We start from the raw sequence: 18,337 nt of genomic DNA, 5'->3' as shown, positions 1-18,337 counted from the left end.
TACATTGTTTTGGTTTACATGATATTGTTTCGGATGCTAGGATGGCTGAAAGAGCCAAAAAATGGCCTAACTCACGTGGTTGGATTTGGGGCTGGCCAGCTGGGAGCTTACCTGGGGCTGTTAGCCAGGTTCTATCAGTCAGGATCCAATCAGGAGACATTAATTTGAAAGGAGAAAGAATTAGCTATAACAAGGGATTGGAGTACCTACGGTTGGCCAGTAAAAAGCAAGAACTCTAAAGACTATAGGAGCTGCAGATTTAAGGAGCATCCCCAACCCTTAGGTCTGAGATAGAACACCCAAGGAAGAGGACCCCTAGGACCAAAGTCTGGGTCTTATTGGAAGACTCAGGATTCATGACAGAGAAGTCATTATGGTGCTATATTTGCACAATTTGCTAGAAATCTACCCTCTAGAACATGGCAGAAATCTGCCCTCTTGGGTGCGAGGGAAAGCTGGTCATGAAGAGGCGTCTCCATCTGGAAACAGCTGGAAAGGGTACTGGGGAAGCTGCTGGCCACAGGACACCGTGACCACTGTACACTGCGGTGGTGCAGCTGCCTGCACTGTTGGAGCTGGGTGTTATAGACGCTGTCTGCCCCATAGAAACCAAGTGCTGGAGAAGCTGTGGGTACTTCAGGAGGCTGCCAAGAGGAGAACACTGGAACAAGGAAGGAAAACCTCTTTCTCCTGCAATTTGCTCCAGCACCCTCTGTTGACAAAGCTTAACATTGTGCCAGGAGAGAAAGAAAAAATATTTAACGGGCCCATCTCAGTTTTCACAGAGCAAGCAATGAAGGATGAATTTGGAGCTGAAAGGTAACAAATTGGTAACTGACATACAGAGACCTTGACTATCTCGCATATGAGCCTTTCTCATGTGGCTACCTGGGCTTACAGCCTGGTAGCTGGATTCCAAGAGGAAGGAAGGAAACAAAATCTTCCATTCTATTGATCAAAATAATCACAGGGCCATCCCAGATTCAAAGGGAGGGGAAATAGGCTCCACCTTTAGATGTGAGGAGTGGCATGCATGCACAGATAGGGAAGGAATTGTTGGAGGCCATCTCTGAAGATAGAGACTACGGGAGGATTGAGAGAACACAAATAAAAGTTCATAGTACAGTGTGGAACATAATAGTAAAAAATCAGTATCTATTATTAGTACAGTTATTATTATAATTACATAACAGCACAGAATTCCTAGCCTCTGCATAGCAGGAGGCAGAGTGGGGTAGTAGAAAGAGACTGGGGACTGGAGGCCTGGAGTCTTAGGCTCTTGCCCTGGCTTTGTCACCAAGACTGTGTATGCTTAACCAATTTCACCGTCTTGAACCTCAGTTCATTTACCTGTGTAGTGGGGTGATACCACCAGCCCACTGAATGAGCATGTGTTTCAGCTGGTGTGAAGGTCAGGGCAGAGGCTGAGGGTACTGTCACTTTGAGTATTGTGTCATGACCACACCTGGTCTTTTCCTAAGCTTCCAGATCACTCATATTCCTCAGCAGCAAGCAGGAAGCTTCCAGGAACAGGGTTCCTCCTTGGGGGAGTGGCCTGCCAAGGAGGAGGCAGTAGGCTCTCTGTGAAGGGTAGAAGGCCTGGTTCAGTGGCCCATCCCATCTACCTCTGCAAGATGATGGGAAAAGTGCTTGGAGGGAAGTAGGACTAAGAAATGACCCTGGATAAAGAAGGCTTTTATGGGGTGGAGTTGGGGTTGGGGTAGGAGGGGACAGTCAAGGAGAGTCTAGAAATGAAGGGTTTAAGCTTGTAAAGGGCATTGGAGGGCAGTACCCCAGTTTCCCTCAATTTTGCCTAACTTGTTGGAGCTCCTAATGTTTCCATACTCTTTCTCAAACCCCACCTTTTCATCTGCTGTTTCCCATCTCTCTCTCTCTCTACCTCCAGGTTAACTCCTTACTTATGTTTATTTATTTATTTATTTTTGCTGTAAAATGTAAACTTCACAGGGAATAGGCATTTTGACTATTTTTCTCCACTTCTAGGAACCCAAGCTCCTAACAGTTCCTGGTTCAGAGAAGGTGCTCAATAATTATCTGTTGACTGAATAAATGAATTAGTCTTCCTCTAGGTCTCAGTTGCAATATCACCTCCTTCGGGAAGACTTCCCTGGTTGATAATCTTCTGACTGTGCTTCTCATTTTCTCCCAGCCAGAGAAAGTTAGGGCCAGAGTTCTTTGTGGCCACTCCTCTGCTTCATAGAGGGGTGGCAGCCGCAGCGGAGGAGGTGGGACTCGGGGACCTGGAGTAGGAGGCATCAGCAGATGGAGAGTGTGCAACTTCAGCCTTGACTGGCTCCTCGAACCGAAAGGGTGGAAGGTACGTCACCTCCAGAGGCATGGAGTCTCCCTGGGGTCCCCCAGATGGCACCCCAATGACCTCCCCAGGCCGGCAGTTCTTACAATATCTGTTATGTCCCTGGGAAGGGAGTGTTAAAATCTCAGAGCAGAGCCCAGAGTCACTTCTCAAGAGGGTTAGAACTCAAAGGTCCCCTCAAGAGCCTCTGGCCCCACACCCCACTCCCCTCACTGTGGCAGGTGTTCATTGCATCTTGAGCCAGAATCGGGGAGGAAAGTGGGGGGCAATGGGATTGGTAAGTTATGTTTAAGAGTCTGGAATTTACACTGGGGGGCAGTGGGGAGCTATTGAAAGGTCAGACTGGTGTTTTACAAAGATCTCTCTGGCTGCTGTGTAGAGAGAGAGGACTGGAGGGAGACAAGAGCAGGATTCTAGCCAAGATGGTGGTGGTGGGAATGTGGGGAGCAGCAGTGGGGAGAGAGGGAAGAGATGGCTTAGGGAAGTACTTAGGAGGTAGAAAAGGAAAGACCATGGGGGTTAATTAGTTCTGAGTGTTAGGATGTGGGCACATAGACATCGTATGTTCTGGTTTGTGCAACTGTGTTGATGACGCTGGCAGTGGGGTTGAGAGGGGAATGGGGTTGCGAGGATGGGGAACAGTGGTCTCAGCCTGGAGGTCCGTTGGGTTGGAAGGTCTCTAGGATTCCCAGGTGGAGGTCCTGGGAGGCACACTGGGGCATGTGGGTCTGAAGCTGAGGAGTGGGATCAGGGCTGGAGGGGAGGCATCAGGACTCTGAAGCACAGTTGGAGGATATTAACCACGGGCGAGGATATTCTCCGGGAGAGTGGAGGTGATTGCCCAGGGAGAGCCTGCGGAGAGGTGAGAGAAGGGCCCCAAGGTTCTTTGATGCGTGAGGGGGAAGGTTGTATGGAGGATCCAGGAGGCAGGACTGCCTGGAAGAGTGGCAAGCGTGGCCTGGGGAAATAAGGAGGTGAGAGGCCCAAGATTCAGGGGCCAGGAAGTGGGAGGGAGAGCAGGTGATGGGGTGCAGAGGGAACCTGGGTGCGGAGTCTAGATGGTCCTAGGGGGCCTAGAGATTCTGGGAGGGAGTGGGGGAAGGTGGTGGGGGTCCCCTGAGGAGAGCTTGGTGAGATGAATGGGATAGGGCCTGGAGGAGGGTGGGGGGCTGGGGTAGGGGTGGGCAAAGGAGAGGAATGAAGAGGGCCAGTGAGGATGGAAATGAGCAGCCTGGCCAGGAGCTGGGCTAGAGTTTCAGAAGGATGATTCCAGGCCTGGTTCTTTGAGAGTGGGATTAGGGCTTCTTGAAGTCTTCCTCTTGAGAGCTCTCCAGACTCTTCCCAAGCAGAGGACAAGAATTGGGCTATGGGAGGGGGCCTAGGAGCCATCTTAGCCTGGGAATTTAAGCTCTGAGGTATCAGGGGATGATGGCAGTGAGTGGGGGGGGGAGGGGGGGAGATAGTAGACCACATCCTCTTACCAGCTCCAGGACTTCCTAGAGGGCTGCCCCAGGTGCTGAAGAGGTGTGTGTGCATGGAAGGCGGGGGAGAAGGTTGTGTGTGTATGTGGGCAGCAAGGGTCTCATCTCCCCTTGTTTGATGGTCATAGGGGAGGACCATGGGAATGGGGTGAGGTGGGGCCCAGACATAGCACCACTGTCCTGAGGGCGGCTGAGTGGTTGCTGCTGTAGGGCATGTATGGTGGTGGTGGTGGTGGGCAGGGTGAGAATGTGCCCCCCAAAATAGCGGTGCAGGGGGTGGGGGCAAAACCAAACACACATACATACACATTGCCTCCAGCAGATTCTATGGCCTCCCTCTGGTTCCCTTCAGACCCCCTTGGAGGAACAAAGCCCCAAACTACCCTGGATGGCAGGTGTGACTCCAGCGGAAGGTGCAGTGAGGCTGTCAGCACTGCTTGGCCAGGGGTGGATGGCACTATTTGGGGCAGGTCCAGGCTGAGGACAGCCCAGAAGGACCCTAGTCCTTAGGCCATCTTGCAGGGCTGGGCTCACTTCAAGAAAGCAAGACATTGTAGCACAGAAGGTGGGTCCCCAGTTTATTAGAAAAATGGGACACAAGAGGCCAGAAGCATGGGGGCAGTCCAGCAGCGCTCCTTTGAGGGAAGGAAAGCCTTCTCCCTGGGAGGGTCCAGAGGCCGAGATGGGGGCAGAGAATGGGGTCCTTTCACAGGCAGCAGGATGAGGGGCCGATGGGAAGGAGCCGGGTGGTGTAGTCTCGGAACACGAGGGGCAAAGCTACCGAGGCGCCGCTGCTGTCAGCCGGGTGGGTGCAGTGGCACGTCTGGCAGGCAGGACTGCCTAACACCTCCCCACGCGGCAGGAACCACCTCCGCAGGTGGTGTGGAGCGGACCGCAGGGGGCGCACATGCCAGTGCTCACCACTATGTTCCCGCTGCAGGGGGCGCTGCAGATGCTGCCCGTCACGGGCCGGGAGCCGGACACGCAGACGTCCCCGCAGACCACCCCGCCCCGGGAGCTGCTGACACCTGCGTAGAAGGACGGGGTCAGGAGGCCTGGCCTGTGGCCAACCTGTCCAGTCGCCTTCCCGTGGCCTCTCCGATTTGTCCCGCCCTCCAGGGAAGGACGCAAAGGGCCATGGGTTCTAGTTCTGAAGGCCTGGAGGGAATGCTAGCCTGGGAGTCAGGAGATCTGGGTTCTGTCCTGGTTCTGCTTTCTGGCCTTGGGCAAGTCCTTCTCCTCCCTGAGTCTCAATTTCCTCATCTACACTAGGTGGTGGTTGTCCTGAGAGACATCTGAGGTCCCTTCTGGCCATGAAATTTTATTATTCTTCCTCTCCTCCAACCCCATTTATGCTATGAGGTTCTTCTTGCAAGCTAACCTCAATCTCTCCTGCTGCATGAAAAACCTACTCCCCCTTACTGGGGGAATTACTGGAAACACTGCTCCCAGGGTCTCTATATACTTATAGTTGAGGAATCCTTGTTGTTGCCCAAGCTAAAGTTTTCATTTGCAAGGCTTAAAATACTTACAGACATTCATGGCTCTGACACCTTCACACAGCCTGAGTGAAGAAAAGGTGAGAAAAGGAAAAGAGGAAAGAGGTCAGAATGAGATTCTCAAATTTTACCTAGGTGCTGAAATGGGTTGTCTCAGGGCTATTTCTGGTCTATGTTTATGCCTTTGTGCAATAAAGGTGAAAAAGAAAAAGTTGCCTTTTCAGGTAGTTATAGCCATGCCAGGGCAAGCAGAGTACAGCAGGATTTAAGCTCTCATTTGCCCTTCAGCTGACTGCCTTTGAGCAGTGCACAGCCTGGACAACCATGTCTGACAAAGCTGGTTGAGCTTGGCTTTAGGGAGGGGAATTCCTCTTGGGCAGTTCTGTGAGGCCAGGAATGGAGTTTGGCCAGCAACTCCACCCTAGGGCAAGGAGACTTCCTAGGAACCAAGCAGGGAGTGGATCTTCAAAGAGTGAGGATGTTTTGAACTGAGGGGCAGGTTAGCTAGTTTCTAATCCTGGGAGGGCCCTGTGCTCTCTGGGACTCTGGACAGCACAGTGGGACTCGCCTTGGCTTCCCTGTACCATGAGGAGAACAAGGTCTGAGATCTGAATCCACAAAATTAAGGGTCTAGCTTGGGGCCAGTTCTTTAGACTGAGCTTTAAATAAGCAGTAACCAAAGACGGTTCGTCCCTGCAAGCAGCTGGGTGGGCCCCACCTGTTCTCCTCGCCCTCCAGCAGGCGCCTGTAGGTGGTGATCTCGATGTCCAGCCCCAGCTTGGAGTTCATCACCTCCTGGTACTCCTTGAGCAGGCAGGTCATGTCCTGCTTGGCCTTCTGCAGGGCGGCCTCCAGCTCTGCCAGCTTGCAGTGGGCGTCGCTGAGGGCCGCCTCGCCCTGCTGCTCAGACTGGGTCACTGCAGCCTCCAGCTTGGAATTCTGGGGGCCCAGAAGAAACAAAGAAGGTCTTAGGGCCTTTATCTGTATCCAGGATTGGTCCAGTCTTCCCCATCTGGCTGGGAACACCCCAGGAACAGGGCCTACTTGCCTTCATCTCCTGGGTCTCCCTGAGTTACAACAGCCAGGGACTCTAGTCATGTAAATGGGCTGGAGAATGAATGGGAGATCCAGACCATGCACACACTGGCTGTGTGACCCTGGGTAAGACCCCAGCCTCTCTGGTCTTGGGCACAGGGGACCCATACCTGGTGCTTGGCATTCTCCACCTCAGCTGTCAGCCTCTGGATCATGTGGTTCAGCTCATTGATCTCCTCCTTGGTGCGGTGCAGGGTCTCCCCGTGCCTGATCACGATGGCCTTCATCTCCTCGCACTGGGGGGAAGGGGAGATGCTCATGGGGCACAGGATGGGACATCCCACCCATGCAGGACACCACAAGTGATTGTGCAGGTTGTGCAGTGCTCAGCCTCCACAACTGCACTTGACAGCCCTGCTCATGCCACCCGAACCTAATGTCTGCCCTTCCTTCACACATCCCTGGGGAAGACACTCCACAGTTGTCTTGGGCATCAGAATCCCCAGACAAAAGAAGCCACTTCTAATATACACCTGACTTCCCTCCCACCACCATTTCAGGAGGCAGGTGTCCTGGGCCGCTCACCTTGCTGCAGTACCAGGACTCGGCCTCAGCCCGGCTGCGGCTGGCGATGTTGTCGTACTGAGCCTTGATCTCGGCGATGACGCAGTCCATTTTCAGGTCCCGGCTGTTGTCCATCTTGACGATCACCAAGGTATCAGAGATGTGGGACTGGAGAACGCGGATCTCCTACAGGAGGTGAGAGGTGGCAGAAGCCTGTTCACACTAGGGCCTGACCCTCCCTTCTTGGGCCCAAGCTGCTCCCCACTCAGACAGCCTCATGGACTGCAGCCCCCTGCCCAAGTCCTTGTCCAACATCTCAAAGGACTCCAGGCTTGAGCCCTCTCTTCTAGCTGGCTGCTGGGCCATGCCCCTCACCTCCTCATACAGTTGCCGCAGGAAGTTGATCTCCTCGATCAGGGCCTCCATGTTGGCCTCCAGGTCAGACTTGTGGACATAGGCACAGTCCACGTCCTGTGAAAGAACAGAATGTTATAGGCTGCAGGGCTGCTTGGCAACCTCGGAAGGCCAGTTCGTCCATCCCCTGTGTCTGGACAGGATCTTCCCTGACCATCTCACACAACCATGAGACCCCTGAGTTGACCTGCCCTGGCCCCATAAACCCATCCATTCAGTCTTTAACTTTCACAACAACACCTCTGATAGTAAACCCTCCACCTTGGCATGACCAAGAGTCAGAAGAGGAGTAAATCAGTCCTCCCTAAGACCTTTATGTCCTCCTCACAGGTCACCAGGAGTCCCCTTGTCTTGTAAGTTGATTGGCTACAAAGGAGTCACACGCTGTTTTTTTCAAGTTGCTTACCCTTTGCCTGCCAGGCTCCCTTGGGCCCTCTGTCGCTCACTTTTTGTTCCGACGTCCAAGTCAGGCCTTTCTCTCTCCACTGGAAGCCTCATAGTGGACATCAGTGTCATGGGATATCCTCTCCTCTCCTCTACCTGCTCTGTTCCCCCCTTCTTGCCCAGCCTTCTCTCTACACCTCAGGAAGCCCACCCAGACCCAGGCTCTGCTCTGCTCCCCAAGTCTCCCACATCTTGATGCTCCTCCTACTCTGCCCTTGGCCCTGCAGGGCTGTGTCCTGGGTCCAGGTGCCATGCCCCTATCAGCCTGGGGGCTTCTAAGAGCAGAGCTCTGTGTCCTTGTGCGACTTCCCAATCCCCTAGTGCCCAGCCCAGCCCAGTCTCTGCCAGTGAATGAACAGGTAGCACCCACCTTCTTCAGAGTCACGAACTCATTCTCAGCAGTAGCCCTCAGGGCCACCTCCTCCTCGTACCTGACATGGGGACAAGGGGAGAAGATGGCATTATAGGATGGCAGGGACATGGAGCCTGAGTGAAATCCCTTCCCCAGAGCAGGATGGGTGCTGCCCCAGGAGGGCCTCTCACCAGTTGCTCCTCCTCCTTGGAAGGATCCCAGATACCATGTTTCCCAGCCCCAAGGAAATCCCCACGCCCTGTGGCTTTAGGTTCACACAGCATATCAGCATTGAATGAGACTGTGTGCTTCCTGTAGGCCTCGTTCAGACTATATGCTCAATAAATATTTGTGCAATTGCACAGACACTGTCAAATCTCTCTAGGCTGTGCTTGCAAAGATGCCTGATAATTAAAACTCACACTTACTCATATTTATCAATCCAGTTACCATGGTTTAAATTTCAAAACCTTGAATGTCTCATTAGTAGAAATTCACACAGAGGAGCAAAGGGCCAAAAAATGAGTTTCAGGGGAATTGGAAAAATCCAAATGATGGCCTTTAGCCTCAGGAAAGCTGTCTATTCAAACCAAAACCCCTCAAATTTTTACTAGATATTGCCTAGGGAAATTAACAAAGCTATGAGATTTCTGTATTCAAACCTCTGGCTCTACACTGCCACTGGTCTTCAGCAAGTTTGCAAGAGGTATTTGCGAGTGTGGCTTAGCCAGCCCTGAGGACAGATGCCAAAGGGGAGCTGCTGTCCGCCTGCACTCACTTCTTCTTGTAGCCCTCCAGCACTTCCTGCACGTGGTTCAGCTTTGAGGCCAGCCTCCCGCTGTCGGCCTCCACGCACTCGGCCTCCCGCCTCAGCGTCTCGATGTAGCCATTGAACAGCGGCTCCAGGTTGTTCTCGTAGCACTTCCGGTTCTGGTAGAACTGCCACTTGGTCTCCAGCACCTTGTTCTGTTGCTCCAGGAAACGCACCTGCCATGGGAAGAAGGTGTCAGGGAGCCCCGGGCATTTTCTAGCAATGGGGCTTGCTAGAGAAGGAAATGTTGGTAACCCACAGCCAGGGGCTCAGTGGTAGAGATGGAAAGTGGGTAGAAGGTGGTCAATTGGAGACTGAATATGATCTTGCTTTTCTCAATCAAGAAGTTAATAAATATTGAGCAATATCTTATCTCAAATTCAGGAATTCTCCTGTGAGCTTCTGAACAACGTCTGGATGTCCCAAGAAAGAACGATATGGCATAACGTAGATGTGAGATCCAAATAACTGTGCCGAGCAACAACAGAGTACTGAATTTTTAAAGGGAAGAGGGGAAACTTCCACTGCTGCTCTGTTGAGCTGAGTTGTCCGAACCATGGACTTCTTATGACATTTAGTCGAGACCCATCCCAGGTCCTTAGGGCCAAAAGGAGTCAGGGTTTCTGTTCAAGCCGACCCACTCCCACAGGACAGAAGACATCCCTCCCAGCTGGGAAGAGAGACAGTGCCCTCAGACCTTGGGACCGGAAAGAGGGAAATCAGTCACTCGTGCTTTTTTCCTTCTACCTTGGGCTTCCATAGGAAGTACCCAACTTACTGGTGCCCTGCTTGTTCTGGGGAGGCTGAAGTCACCCTTTCCTGACACATCTCCTCAGAGCCACGAACTCAGGCCACATCGAGTCCTTAGGGTAGAATCAGGGCTGGGAGCTTCTGGGACTGCCCAGGTCTGGGTGACTGTGTCCTGGGTGTCAGCTCTGAGCCTCTCTTATCAGACTGGCTTCTCTTGACTTGCCCTGGCTCTTTGTCTGCCCCTCAGGCTGGACTGGAGAGTGTCATGACTCTCATATTCTGTCTGTCTGTCTGTCTGTCTGTCTGTTTGTCTGCTGGGTGGTCTGTACCCAGGTTGTCTGTCATGACTCCGCCATCAGAATTGGTGTGTCTGGCTCTGTTTGATTCCTTTATAGTGGTCTCCACCATCAGACTGTGAGCTCTGTGGGCAGTTTCCTGCCTTGACTTCCCTCGGTACCCAAGCAGGGCCCTGCCCACGGGCCACCCACCTTGTCGATGAAGGCGGCGAACTTGCTGTTGAGGCACTTGATCTGCTCCTTCTCCTCGTGCTTCACGCACTGCGCGCTGGGGTCGATCTCCAGGTTGAGGGGCGTGAGCAGGCTCTCGTTGACAGACACGCTGGTGATGGCGGGGGCGGTGGGGCCGCACACGCCGCCGGAGCGGTAGCCGAAGCTGCGGCCGCACGAGCCGCTACGGAAGGCCCCGCAGACGCTGTGGCTGCCGAAGCCCCCGGAGAGGCCGCGGTAGCAGGAGATGCCGCGGTAGGGGGCGGCGGTGATGCGGCAGCGGCCGGGCCGGGGCCCGCAGGCCGAGGCGCAGCTGAAGTTCCAGGTCATGATGGAGTGAGGGAGGTATCTGAACAATGGAGAAGAAGTGGCTAGAGGATGCAGCCAAAGGCCTGTGCTCCCTGGGCTGTGGCAGGTCCTTTTATGCACTAGGGACAGCTGGCATTAAAAGGGGCAGCAAAGAGACAATAGCTGCATTTTGTTGGCTTGGCATCACTCTGGCCTTTAAGAGCCAATCCAGCTTCCCTCTTTGGTTTGGTTGTGTCAACAATCCCTGGCTACAGGCCCTGTTTCATCTTCAAAGCCCTTTACAAGCTTCCTCATTGCCTCTCCCAATCCCATTGCCACTGAAAATGGGGAAGGAAGAGGGGTCTGCAGGCATCAGTTGGATTCCACACTCTGAGTGCAGGGCCTGGGTGCAGGGACCTCAGGTGGAGCCTGCTCTCTGAACCCTTCTCTGGAAGGGGCATAGCTGGGCTTCAGGCGACGGAGCTATGACCTGGTCTCAGGGTGGCCTGCCCCAAGGAGGGGGCTGTGTCACAAACTACCTCTTGTTCTAGGCTTCCTTGCCTCCTCCCCATCTCTAAAGCATGTTCCTTTGCTCATTGTCAAGGTCAGCTTCTCTTATCTCATTCCTGCTCAGAGCCTGGACAGGGGTAGGAGTAGGGGTAGAGGTAGGGATTTGGGTGGTGGGGGTTGGGGGTTGGGGATGGTCCCTGCACTAGGGTGTTCCTAGGGTGATAGAAGCCGCGGGACACCAGCTAGGACACGGGAGGAACTGAGTCCGAGAATTAAGTACAGAATCAGTGAGGTTCTTCAGAGCAGTGGGCATCATTGCCAGTGGGAAGTGAGTAGGAGTGGGAGCCTGGGACATCCTCAGAGCTACAGGGATTAATCAGGGAAGGCTTCCTGGAAGAGGTTGGGGAAGTGGGTTGGAGGATTGGAGTGGGGTGGGGACAGGGTTGGCAGGAGAGGAGAAATGAGTCCATCTCTGATTTGGAGGCTGGACCATGCATACTCATTCAATCATTCAATAAACACTTATTAGTGCCCCTATGCTCCAAACACTGTGCTAGGTTCTGGGGACACAGCAGAGATGTGGGTGCTTGGAGGTAAGAGGGGGTGGCATGCACATGGGGCTGCCAATATTCGGCCTGTTGGGAAGGGAGATAAGCCACATGTGGAGGGGAGGACCCCCACATGCTTGGGCTGAGGAGTCGGGGGCTGACATGGGTGTGCAACAGAATCTTGGCATGTACGTAGCCACTGGGAAGGAAGAAAGGTGTTGCGTGAGTGGGTGGGTGTAACCCAAGGTCCTGAAATGCCATCACTTCCTCTTCTCAGAGTACCCACAGGGTGAGAGGGATGTAGGGATGCGCACGGCTGTTCCTAAAGCCAAGCTCTTTAAATTCTCTCCTTCATCCCTTTGGGCTACGGCAAATGATGGCATTGGTGGATGGACAGGGGACTGAGTCAGGAGGTCTCCTCTGACCCAGGGATCTGGGACCATAAACTCTTCCACATAAACCAATCTAAGGGCATGCCTCAATGACTGCCTCTGTATGAAGATGACTCCCAGATGAGCCTGTTTCCTGACCCAGCCACAACCACATGCTGACCCAGGGTAGGCTAAAAATAACCCTCCAGGCATCCTGCCAGTGCCCTCACCTTTTGCTCTCTTCACTCCCTCTCAGGGTGAGTGGACCAGTTACCAATGAGAGTGGGGTTTTTGGGTTAACAGGGAGTGGCTCATTTTGTGTGTGGGGGGCCCGAGGAAGGGCAGGTGATGGTGCTATGGGAAACTGTGAGGGAGCTGGGCAATGTCAGCCATGAGTCCTAAAAGGAAAGGACTTTCTGAGCCTTCCCCTCAGGTCTTCTGGATAGATTCCCAAAGAATCTTGGGTCTGGGCTGGGAACTCTGAGGGTGTGCTCTGGGACAGGGACTTCTGGTATGAGGGCCACGCCAAGGGGGCAAGGCCTTGGGGTTTGGATGTTGATTCCAGCTGAATAGCTGGTGGCATTTTTGGAGCACTTCTGTGGGCGGCTTGGCTGGACTGTACATTCATAGTCTAAGCCCTTCAAGGGTCAAACACCTACCAGGCATCCAGGAGAGAATCATGTCTCTCTCCTCTTGTCTTAACCCTGGAATTAGTGAGCACCTGGAAGATTCTCCATACATGTCCGATGATTTTGTGAGATTTATGTCTTGGTAAAATGCTGAGGGATGCCAGGCAATGAATCCTCCATGGAGCATTGCTCAATTACTGCCCCTGCTAACTGCTCCTTGGCCTGTCTCAACCCAGAGGTCCCAGTATCGCCCTGGAACCCTTCCCTGAGGGGCTCTGTGCCAAGGGGCTGGGGGAGCCATGACTGTACCCAGGTCCCTGTCCTGATTAGAGATGATGATAATGTGGGCTCTGGAGATAAAAATGATATCATTTGAAGCCCAGCCCTGCCACTTACTAGCTTTGTGACCTGGGACAAGTTATGTTTTCTCAGTTTCCTTATTTGTAACAAATGAATGACAATCCGTGCCATGCTCTGTTGTGGGGAGGGTTAAATGAATTTGAAGCACCCAGTGGCAGAAAGCGCTGACCTATCTTAGCCTCCCCCTCTTACCCCCAATTTGTATGAACAAGGTGGCCAGGGCCTTGTGAAGAGAGAGCATGTCATCCTTGGGTGGGCAGAAGAAAGCCTGACAGCTTTACAGGGCAGCCACTGCCCCCTCAGAAAGCCTTAATTAAAGACCTATTCGTAAGTGGCCCAGAACAAAAAGAATCACGGACCTGGCTGGGAGGAGACTTGGCGACATAGACAGGAGGCTGACAACGGGTCAGCCGCAGCCCCAGCAGGCACTTCCTTCCCACCTGTGCTCCTGCCCTGACCACGGGCCTGGAAAGGTTCCCGCCAAGTCACATGGGGGCTTATGACCCCATGGGCTTTCTGACTTTTGCCATTTCTTCCTGCCTTAATATTTATAGGCTTTCAACTTTTGTCCCTTCTTAATGGAATTTCTGATAAACGGCTCTGCGATGAACGTTTATAAATCCATCTTCATTCACATCCCCTCTAATTTCCTTAAAATGAATCCCTAGAAGTGGAATGGCCGCATCCTGTGTGTGCCGTGGAAGTGGCATTTCCAGGGAGAGCCTGCGACAGTGAAGTCCTGGGATAAACACCGGGAGTCAGGAAACGCGGATGCAAATGCTTACTAGCTGTATGAAAAGTTAGTTAACCTCTGGGAGCCTTGTTTCTTCTTCTGTAAAAAGAGGATTACAATATGTGCCTCCTGGGCCTCTGAAAAGATGAAATATGGTGTCTGCAAAAGTACAGAGAAAGCATCCAGTGGGAGGGGCGCCTCTTCAGGGCAGGGGGAGATCCTGGCGCCTTCTCTGTCTTTGTTCTTCCAATCCTGATGCTCCAGCTTTGCCCTGTGGCCTTGAGCTCACAATACACCGAGGCCTATTGGCTGGAGCTGGTAGAATGCGGAATCCAGCCACCGATCATGCATCCACACATGCAACTACTTATTAGATCAGTGTTATATACCATAGAGGACAGAGAGGGGTTTAACACATGTCCTTGTCCTCAAGGAGCAAACTGTTTAGCTGGGCAGACATGTGAATGTGCAAAATTAAATGGATACCAGACTGAGCGATTTTCCAAGGCAGTTCATGATTTATTTATTGTCACTTGTTGTCCATTGACCAAGAGAGCCTGCCTCAGGAGTTCGGAGTAGGAGCTGGCTGTGGGCTGGAGAAGTCGGGGAGGCTTTGTGAAAAGGTGAGACTTGAGGTAGACTTTGAAGGGTTTCGGGAAGCCAGAAGGATGGAGGGATTTCTGGGCAAGCGGAATGGCATGAGAACAGGTGCCGGGCAGTAATGCACAAGGAATATTTAAAGGGCAGAAATTGCCAAGGCTGGAGACTGGAGGAGGCCATACCTGAAGAAGGAACTTCAGACACATTCCAGGGAAGTCCTGGAGCAAGTCAAGGACCCCCACCCCTTGACTTGGCTTGACATGGTCCTGGTATTCCTGCCAAGGAAACAAATACGAGGTGTGTAAGGACTGGGAGAAAAGATAGGGAACTGACATCATTTCCAGATAATCAAATAAGCTACATAGAAAAGCCAACAAAATCAACAGATTAATGATTGGAAACAATTAGAAATAACAGGAAGGGTTGAACAGTACTAGTTACAAGGTCAATTGACAAAAACAAAAAGCATTTGTCATTTCAGTGACAACCAATTAGAAAATGCAATAGAAAACAAGATACCATTCCCAAGAGTGATTAGAAAATGAAACATTGAGGATATAACTTAACAAACTATTCACAAGATATTTATGGAGAAAAATGTAAAACTACTAAAACCATGAAAGAAAATATGGTTAAATGGAATTATACCATACTCAGGAATAATTTGACTGAATACTGAAAAGATATCAATTCTCTCTAAATTAATTTATGAATTTAGTGAAAAACCAATAAAAAAATTACAGCTGTATTTCTTTTGAAGATCCTGTTAAGATGACTCTAGAATTTATGTGAAAGAATAAAGTCCATTTATAGTAAATTCAGTTTTGAACAAGTAAAGCAAAGAGGGTATCTGAGGATTAGAGAGCCATAGTAATAAAAAAGTGTGGTGTTTGTGCAGGAGCAGGTAAGTGGACCACTGGAATAGAATAGAGAGCTCAAAAACAGGCCCTTTCGTACAAGGTAAACTTGGTATTTGATGGGGGTGGCCGCACAAAAGTGTTGTTTATTCATTGGTGAGATTAGTAGAAACTGATTCACCACATGGAGAGCATAGAGCTGTGGTCTGGTTTCTACCATAGACCAAGGGAGCCCCAGATACAGTAAAATTAGATTTGAAGATAAAACTGTAAAGCAACCAGAAGACTACATAAGATAATAGTCTTGTAACTTAGGTGTGGGGAAAGACTTCTCGAGAATCAAATCATCAGGTTAAAAATTTGATTGATTTCACCACCTCAAAATTAATTTTGGTTCAGTGAAAGACTATGGAAAAAAAAAGTTAACAAATAGTTGATAGCCTGGGAAAAGTTTAATGTCTAAAATCTATAAGGATTCCTGTAACACCAGTGAAATGATAGGAGACCTAGTAGGAAGCCAGCCAAGGATCTAATTGACGGTTTGCAAAAGAGAAAGAGCAAAGGATAACAAGCAAATGAAGAGATGCTACTTCTTACCGGTCCTTAGAAAGTTGAAGATTAGAACCATGAGATCTGAATGGCAAGGATTAGAAAGGTGGATGCTACCAACTATTGATGGAGAGGTAGGAGGGGATGCTCGTGCCCTGTGGGTGAAAGTGTGGGCTGGCGCAGGCATTTCTGGAAGGCAATGTAGCATTACTCTGTGAATTTCGGCATTTGTAAACCCTATGACCCATCCTGAGAAAAATCCAGTCCATGTCTGAGAGCAGTTCTCATGCAAGGAACTGTCTACTCATTGTGGCATTACTTGCAGCAGAAGGAAGTTGGAGACAATCTACATGACCACAGATTGGACAGGGCTAAGTGAAGGAGGGTGAAAGTCCATGGAACAGAACGCAGAAGCAGGAAGCAAGAAAGTTGATGTACTTTGGCACTGTACTATTTATGTAAATAAAACATGCCCAGCATAAAGCTCTTACTTTTCAGGGATGAATGCATATTTAGGAACCACATACTATGCCTTATGGTTGGTGCCTTTTGGGGTGGGGAGAGTAGGAAGAATTGAAAAAAAAAGAGGTGTGGGAGGGTGTCCATGAACTCATGATGACACTGCAAAGAACTGGAGGATATGATGGATTCACCTCTCTGAGTTCCAAAAGAAAAACTGAAAATGTAACAAAGAAAGTGGGAAGGAAATGAGTTAGTGAGTTTGACTGGGGCCCTCCTGGTAATCTGTGTGGAAGTGGAATTTTAGGGAATTAAAGCTGTTAGGAAGAGCAGAGGGGATGGGCTGGAGTAGGGAAGCCTGCCTTACTCCTGTTAGGGAGTTAACATGCCCAGGGAAAGGTGCACCATGGGTGCTGAGCACTTGGAGGGCAGAAAAGAGCCAGGAAGCCACACTCCGTGTTGATCAACCTAGGAAGGCTTCTGGTAGGAAAGGGCTTTTCCAGGTGATGGCATGGGCGCCTTCTGACACCAGGCGAGGGGCCCTCTAGTGGGAACAGTTTGGCAGGTTTTTGGTCTGTGAAATGGGAAGCACGTCATGCCACATGATGCAGCTGGAAGAGCTCTCGGAAGACAGGAACGGGGTAATCGTAAGTTTCTCGCGCCAAGTTTTTCTTCTCGTTTGTCCCCTGAAACTCCTCCTTCCTGGCAAGACTTCTTGAACTCTTGGAACTGGGGAACTCTGGGCATGCAATCCCACCTCCGCCTCCTGGCACTGCAGCTCCTTCTGTTCAGGGAGGGCAGCCCTGGAGGTGTCCTCATGTTGAGCCCAAAGCATGGTCCTGTCGCTTCAGCCTAGGGGTGGCCTTCCACCCCCTTGGGCACCCCATGGCATCGGCCCTCACCCCCAACAGCCTCACTCCGTACCTGTGGGTTCTGCTGCCTCACACCTCCCCTGACCCCAGCACACACTTCAAGTCTGTCCTTCATCAGCTGCTCTTCACAGGATGGGGTCTGGGGGCCCTGGGTGTGCCGGATGCCCCTTGGGGTGCTGTCTCGGCCCTCTGTCCCTCTGGAAGCAGGGAGGGGGCTCCCGTGTGGTCTGAGCAGCAGAGGGCAAGGGTGGGCAGGGCTCTGGAAATCACGTGTCTGTGGGTGCTGCCTGAGAGGGCCTGAGCTCCTTAAAACAGAAAAAAAAGATTTATTTTTGAGACGTTTACATGTCACAAGGCATACAATCCAAAAGGTTCAAAAGGCGTCCAATGAAAAGTAAATCTCCCTATTTCCCAGATCCCCTTCCAGAGGCAGCCAAAGCTTCTTGTGTAGCCTTCCAGAGATGGTCTATGTATACACCAGAGTACACACACATACATGCACACAAAACACACACATACATGTACACACGTGCACACAAACTCACATACACATGCACACATTTTTACATGAATGGTAGTACACCTCCCAGATTGCTCTCTACCTTGCTTTTCTGTCCCTCCCATCCCAGCTCAACATTATGTCCTGGAGCTTCCTCATTCTTTTTAATGGTTGATGCGTCATGATAGGGGTATACCTACAATTTATTTAATCAGCTTCCTGTTAATGAGCAATTAAGTTGGTTTCAATTTGGTTTTGATATTACACATGTAACAGATTTATAGACATTTGGGTTATAAACATGAATTCTGTATATCTTTTCTGAAAAACTGGCCTCAACTCTGCTGGATTGAACACCTCCTGAGTGGGGGCGCCCCTAACTACCTGGTGGCAGGTGTATTTCCAAAACTGGTTGCTCTCCACCCTGTGTGCTCCTCTCGCAGTGTGCTGTGGACCCTCCTCCACGAGGAGGAGGTGGGGTTCATGGTGCCCCCCCCCTTAAACCCAGGCTGCCTTTGGGAATACTTTGACCAGAAAGAGGCAGAAGGCACACTGCAAGCATTTCAAGGCAATGTTGTTGTGTTGGTTGAAGCTGTTATGTACCCCAGGAAAGGCCATGTTCTTTTAATCCATTCCTGTGGGTGCCAACCTATTGTGGGTGGGGCCTTTCAGTTGGGTTATTTCAGATGTGACCCACCCCATTCAGGGTAGGTCTTGATCTGCTTACTGGAGTCCTTTATAAGAGGATAAAGCACATACAGAAGCTAAGAGATGAAACCCAGAGAAGCCCCAGAGAAGTTGAGAGACAAGGTCATACCCACAGAAGCTGAGAGAGGAAGCCACTGAAGCCAGAAGCTGGAAGCAACAAAAC

At 51.2% G+C, this 18,337-nt stretch overlaps 1 protein-coding gene across 1 annotated transcript; it reads right to left on the bottom strand.

Moving 5' to 3' along the window:
• Positions 1 to 4,367: 4,367 nt before the first annotated feature.
• On the bottom strand, positions 4,368 to 10,621 carry LOC119541720 (keratin, type II cuticular Hb3-like). The gene is made up of 9 exons (XM_037845894.1): positions 10,174 to 10,621; positions 8,903 to 9,111; positions 8,143 to 8,203; positions 7,290 to 7,385; positions 6,936 to 7,100; positions 6,521 to 6,646; positions 6,034 to 6,254; positions 5,349 to 5,380; positions 4,368 to 4,844 (listed from the first exon to the last, which is right to left on the bottom strand). Exons 1-9 carry the CDS (start codon positions 10,519 to 10,521, stop codon positions 4,657 to 4,659), a joined length of 1,446 nt encoding a protein of 481 aa, XP_037701822.1. The 5' UTR covers positions 10,522 to 10,621; the 3' UTR covers positions 4,368 to 4,656.
• Positions 10,622 to 18,337: the final 7,716 nt, after the last annotated feature.

The sequence above is a fragment of the Choloepus didactylus genome, chromosome 8 (genome assembly GCF_015220235.1).
Source record: "Choloepus didactylus isolate mChoDid1 chromosome 8, mChoDid1.pri, whole genome shotgun sequence".
In the NCBI taxonomy this organism is placed as follows: domain Eukaryota; kingdom Metazoa; phylum Chordata; class Mammalia; order Pilosa; family Megalonychidae; genus Choloepus; species Choloepus didactylus.
This window is presented reverse-complemented; position numbering and strand designations above follow the sequence as displayed.